Raw genomic sequence first — 6,648 nt, 5'->3', positions numbered from 1 at the left:
CACCAAATATGGTCTCGATGCAAAAAGGAGTATTTGGCTCAGTTGCAGCAGCGTGGTAAATGGGAAAGCGAAAAGGGGCCAAGGGTGAAGATTGGTACAGTGATATTGATGAAAGAAGATAACATACCTCCTTTACAATGGAAATTAGGCAAGGTAGTTCAATTGCATACTGGTCCAGACAAAGTCGTAAGAGTAGTCACATTGCTTTCTGCCAAGGGTCAATTTACGCGAGCTATTCGGATGGTGTGTCCATTGCCTTTTGAAGGAAATCAAGCTGTTTAAAAAAGAAAATATAATGCCATAACAAACATTGATTTTGCCTATGTTAATATTTGTTTATAATTATTATTCTTTTGTTTTTAGATTTTACGTATTTGATTTAGGTACGTTGTTAGTTATTTATTTTTTTTTTGTTGTTTCTTTGTACTTATTATTAGCCTTATACATTTGAATCATATACATTTGAAACATTTTCAAGTTGTACAATGTTTATTATTATGTTAATTTTATAATGTTTCAAGGCGGGCGGTATGTTTGATTTCGAGTATAACTTCAATCAGTAATAATATTATCAATACCGTTATCATACAGTCCATAGTAAGTTATGTTGTATATAGTGTGCTCGAAAGCAAACGTGCTCTTTAAAATGTATATTCACTTAAGAAAAATAAAAGTTTTCGAGTAAAGTAAATTCTGTGGTTTTCATTTTAAATATACTTTATTCCTGCCTACGGTTTTCAACCGTAAAACATTGCGAAAGATAACATATATTATTGTGGACTGTGGTACGCATATTGCCATATTATAAACTACAATATATAAGTAATACAGGCATACAGATATCATACACACGAAAATATTTCTTATAAAAATATAAAATCTGTAAAACAAAGTAATTCTGCATGTTTGAATGTATGACTGCCACGAATATATTTTTGTCCAAACACACACGGTTTTACAAAATACAAATGACATAGGTAGGTATTTTGTATAATACATCTGAATTCTGAATATTATCTAAAATCTGGATAAAAAAATGGATTGTGTTACTCGTAACATCCAATGGGTATATGCTTATCCCCTCTTTTCGGTACAGGGTTAGGAAAATTGAAAAAAAATACTTAAAACCATAACAGTTATACCATACACAGATCACAGAAGATTGGCCATTGGCGCTGTTGCGGGTGTCTGTGTGTGTGATTCGTGTGAAAGAGTTAATGTCTTATTAAGTTTGTATTGTAATGCTTGAGTTAACTTCAATTTATATTAACTGCTATAACATATATACAATATATAAATATATATTATTATTATTCTTATTATACAATATTATATTAATTCATTATTACTATTTACAAATATTATTGTTCCACGTGTAAATTTAACAAATAATAAAGTCAGTACAAAAGTATATGTCAAAAACAGTAATTATTCAATTCTCAAAATTAAAATATTGTTTCTATGTGCTAAAAATAATAATAAATATTAAATAATAATAATGATTGAAATTAACAACTAGGTATTAAAGTGCTGGTGTAATGTACAGTAGGTGTTGACTGTCGGGTGTACCTAGTCGTTGAGTAAATCACTGTAATGTATGATAAATCTTCACATACAAAAAACGGTTCCGTATTTATTACCTACTTATATAGGTATTAATGTATTATTATAATGCTATCAACAATTTCAAACCAACTACATATATTAAGCTAAAAAAAAAGTCAAAATAAACTAATAATAGTAATGTAAAACATGTTACAATATAATATTATATTGGCCTGCCTAGTTGTTATTATTATACCTTACAAAAAGTTGAAATGACACCACTGGGCACTGAGTTAATTGTCTTAATCTTTGTTGAGTAGCTCTTGCATAAAGTATGTTACTACGTATTTTTTCTTTTGGAACAACTAAAAAGTAACAGTGTTATTTTTCTAGGTTGTTTTCATAATATCCAACTCTCAACGATTAAACATAATAATCTTCACGATTGAAAAATGTGGATTAATTCTATCACTAAAAGCCAAAAAAAAGATTTTTAGAGCGCCAACGAGTCAGACCACACCAAGTCATTCTGTCTTCTGTCCCGCAGACCGCAGTAGTCATAATAAGGGCCGCTGCTTTTTTCAGCTGTCAGCACCACATACACGATTTGCAAACGCATACATAGTTCAAACAACAGCTGTTTTAACCACAGCTGTGCACATTTCGGAGACTGCATTATTGATGTTTGATAATAAAGAACAAAAATCCTAAAAATATATTTTTATTGTCACGAATGCAATTTTACGCAACAATATGATACAATATAGGTACAGGGGGAGTATTTAGAAATGTATTATTGTGATTGATAAAATACAGCAATATCATATTTCAATTGAATAGATAAATTAGGTATAAAAAAATTTGTTAAAATGAATTGTGATATTATTATTATCAACAATGATTACTCTAAAGCCTTTAATATTCAAATAACACTTATAACAATCCAAAATGAAGTAACTGAGTTTACTAGATTGTAGTAAAATTATTATATAATATATAATATAATATTAAAGCCAGTTTTTTTACTGAAAAGTTATACTTTTTAATTTTAGCTGATAAAATTCAAACTGTGCATTTATTTTAATTAACAGAGTTTACAGGAATACAAATATAAATCTATATAATATTTAATTATTCAAACTTAAATATATTCTTAATGAGAACTAGCCAGTTGAAATAATTATTAAATAGAAGCTTCAGAAAAACGTTTGGACACAGCATCCCAATCAACAACTTCAAAAATTGCATTTACGTAATCAGCGCGTACATTTTTATACTGCAAGTAGTAAGCATGTTCCCAAACATCAATCCCAAACAAAGGAATCAGTCCTGTTCAGAAAAAAAATTTCAATGAAATATAAATATAAATAAATTTTAGTATTTAATCATTACTATAATGGGTACTAATTTGTAATTGCCTCACTCTGTTTTGTATTATTATCCTACTACCTATATATTGATGGCGTAGCACACAAGTGTGATAAGTGCAAAATTCGGAAAAATGAGTTTTTTGCATAGTTATCTTGTAAACAACTTTCTACATAATATTGTGTACACATTTTGTAAGTGTATAGTAAATATTTAATCTGATAGAGGTCGGCGCGTTTGTTGTAGTGCATGTAATCTGCGTGATATTAAATCACAATTTTCGTTCTCCTGAACAATTACGAAAATGCCACTTATCACACTTGTGCGCTACGCCATTATTCAATATATTAAATTGCATAAAATATAATATTCATAAAAAACTAATCTAATAAGCTAATAGTTCTCAGAAAAAATGTGCTATTACTAAGTACCATAGATGTTTATATAATAAATCAAACACTAAATGTCTTACTATAACTACCTTGGGAAAATTACGTCTTACATAAACTCATAAGTTTAAGTTTTTCGTTAATTGTAGATTCAGTAAATGTTTCATGGTTAGTGTGAAATCGATCAGAAAGCATATACTATATAATAATATATACTATGTCAGAAAGAAAATTTATTCCAATCGTATACCAATATAATAGACCCAGTTCCATTTTTTTTCTGCTTATGTTCATAGGTGTTAACCCCATAATCTGTTGACATTTAATAATTGGGGATCTAAAAGATCAGTCTCATTTTTGTCAGAGAACTGTGTTATTATCTTTTACTAGTGTTGTTACAAAATGAAATATAAATTTTTCTAAAATATATGATACAAATAATTAATAGTAAAACTATTCAGTGAATAGGTACAATTTACATTTAAGTGCATAAACAATCGATTATAATAGAAGAAGCACCATGACCAAAACCGTAAGGAATTATTAACTCAACCATTTACAGAACAGAACAATACATTGTTTCAAATGTTGATATAGTTGTTAAGAAAGTCAATAATTTAAGTCAGTGGAGTCCAACCTTATTTATACTCTGTAATAAATAAGAGCGCACTTGTTCTGCGCACTTTTTTTTTCCACCGGTCACCACCTATATCTTTATGTGGGAATTGTGCTTCGCCGGACGGAAACAGGTCGCCGTCCTGTGCACTTTTATTTGGTATGGAGTATAGTTGGGTAAGAAAAAGTACTAATAGGTTAGACATACCTACTAGTACTGAGTATACCTACTATTATGAAAACTATTTTTTCAAAAAAATTCAATCAATATTATAAATACTTCCTATATTAAATTAAAATTAAATAAAAATTTCATAATCTAATTATGAGTGTTTTTTTTCACCAGAATGACTACATATTATTAAGTTATCATGAAAACGTTTATCAGTTAATATTCTTTGCTCTTCCTAAAATATGTTATAATGTATTTCATCTTTTGGAATAGATAACTGTGTTATTTTTTGAGATTTTTTTGGTAATATACTAATATCCAATTACACAGCAATTAAGCATAAGTCTTCAACATTGCAAAAATGAGAAATGTTAACACAAAAATAACAAAAAAATTGGTACAATAAAATAGATCAATGAATAATGACGGTCGACAAAAAAACTGGATTAAGACATACCTAAGTTCATTAAAGCACAAAATAAATGTAATATATTTTGTGATTACAGTAAGGTGTTTGGCGTTTGATTTATTGGTTATAAAAATACTTATACTATCAGATTCCAGTAATAGTACGTTAATTATGAGTACCATCAAATCCTCAAATTAGTTTTTGATGAGAATTATACAAAATATATTGATTATTTGACGATGACAAACCAGAATGATATTTTCACACAATAAAAAACAGTACATAATAATATAATATAATCTCACCAGTGGTGGGAAACAGTGGATCTTGATTTGCACAACTTATGACTGCCAACTTCTTGGTTTGAGGATTAAACCCAAGCCAACCCCATCCTGAACCTTGTACAGCAATAGAAGCTGTAGCTAGTTGTTTCTTAAACTCATCACAAGAACCAAAGTTTTGGATTAAAGCCTTGTTCAAATCATCTAAAGAAAACAAACATTTTTTTATCAAAATATAAACTAAATAATAAGTTAAATCAGAGGGGAAAAGGTTTCCATTTCAAATATGAATTGTTAAGTTTGTATGCTGTCTTACAAAAAGTGACCAAGTAAAAATAAATGTAGAGTTATACAAATTTAAAAACACTTTTTGCTTGAGTTCATCAATATATAATATAATAAATAAAATTGATCCTCGTTTGGATTTAATGATACTATCATAGTAATTTAATATACTTAAAAAAAAATTACTCATTAATTGTTAGCAATAGCTGTCAATAATTTATTGATGAACGTTATTAGTGACCAAGTAAAAATTGCAATATTTGTGTTACTTTACAGTAGTTGTCGGTAAAATAATAATTCCTGTATTATAATTGAATAGATAGTACTTTCGGGGTATCTCGGCAGCAAAACTTGACAAACGATCAATTTTCTAGAATTCTAATGGATATTTAAACATACTTTCCCCAACATAAAAATTAATAACTGCATTTATTTGATTTTAATTATTTTATTTTTGTTTAAAATGTTTAAATGTTTTTTATACCAACTTATACATTATTTTTATCTGATTTTCTTACTACATAAAAAATGTAATAACTGAATGTTAAAATATCATAAAAATGTTATTGAATATTTTACCAGAAGGTTTAGTCGAATGAGGTGTAAGGGTATCCCAGAAAATAGAATGATTAATATGACCACCGCCATTGAATTTAAGTGCAGGTGACAAGCTTATGATTGCTGCTGTATCATCTATAGAAAAAAAACAACAATTTTAATAATTGATTAATATAATTACGCAATATAAATGTACAAAACCTTTTGCTACAGCAGTCTGTAATTTATCTAGAGTATTATTGTAGTTTACTACATAAGTGTTGTGATGTTTTTGGTGGTGAATTTCCATGATATCCCGTGATATGATTGGTTCTAAGTCTTTATATTCAAACTTTAAACAGGGTAATGTTGCCTTACTTCTTATTTGGGACATATACAGGCGGCTGAATGGTGCACTAGAAAAATTACATAAATCATTTTATCATAAAAAAAAATGACAAGGTATCTTCTTATACATCATTACTAATCTTTTTAAAGAGAACTCTCATAATTTTTATTTTAAAACACTGATGTAAATATAAGTACAAATTATCTGAAGCAATAACTATAATAAGTAAATTGTTCTTTTTGACTGCATTTCTGGGAAAGTTCAATATTACATAAACTTCCTAAAGATTTACTTTCATACATTACCTTTTTAACATATTTTGAACAATTTTAGCAGACATTTTTTAACGAATGATTGACAACAAGCGTTTTTAAGAAAATATCAATAAATAACGTTTCAGCTTGTGTGTAATGTAATTAAATGTTTATTGACAGATGAACTGAAATATAAAATTATGAAATATCGTCATAAAAGTTTTCGCAGAATTTAGAGATTAGAAAATAGCAGAGAATCGGAAATTAGGAAAGTCGGAAGTCGAAACTCGAGAGAATGAACTATAAGTATGATAATCGAACCTTCAAAGTTAAAGAGATTATAATCACGGGACCCAATTCTTATCACGGGTCCCAACTGTCCCCATTCATAGATATTATAATATATATGTCCCCATCCCCATCCCGCATTAAACATTAAATTAT

General features: G+C 28.2%; 2 protein-coding genes across 2 annotated transcripts in view; one reads left to right on the top strand and one right to left on the bottom strand.

Moving 5' to 3' along the window:
- Window positions 1–691, top strand: part of LOC100570266 — an 8,640-nt gene extending 7,949 nt beyond the window's left edge. Inside the window, exon 2 of the mRNA XM_008186950.3 lies at window positions 34–691. Coding sequence (XP_008185172.2) covers window positions 34–282 — 249 coding nt within the window. The 3' untranslated portion in view covers window positions 283–691. The remainder of the gene's footprint in view (window positions 1–33) is intronic.
- A 1,559-nt stretch (window positions 692–2,250) lies between these two features.
- On the bottom strand, window positions 2,251–6,500 carry LOC100164663 (superoxide dismutase [Mn], mitochondrial-like). Its single transcript, NM_001246048.2, is given in 5 exon segments — window positions 2,251–2,874; window positions 4,804–4,983; window positions 5,644–5,757; window positions 5,824–6,017; window positions 6,256–6,500. Coding segments are annotated over 5 exon segments (669 nt in total). The 5' UTR covers window positions 6,291–6,500; the 3' UTR covers window positions 2,251–2,728.
- Between the last annotated feature and the right edge of the window lie 148 nt (window positions 6,501–6,648).

This window comes from Acyrthosiphon pisum, chromosome A1 (assembly GCF_005508785.2).
Source record: "Acyrthosiphon pisum isolate AL4f chromosome A1, pea_aphid_22Mar2018_4r6ur, whole genome shotgun sequence".
NCBI classification, from domain to species: Eukaryota; Metazoa; Arthropoda; class Insecta; order Hemiptera; family Aphididae; genus Acyrthosiphon; species Acyrthosiphon pisum.
This window is presented reverse-complemented; position numbering and strand designations above follow the sequence as displayed.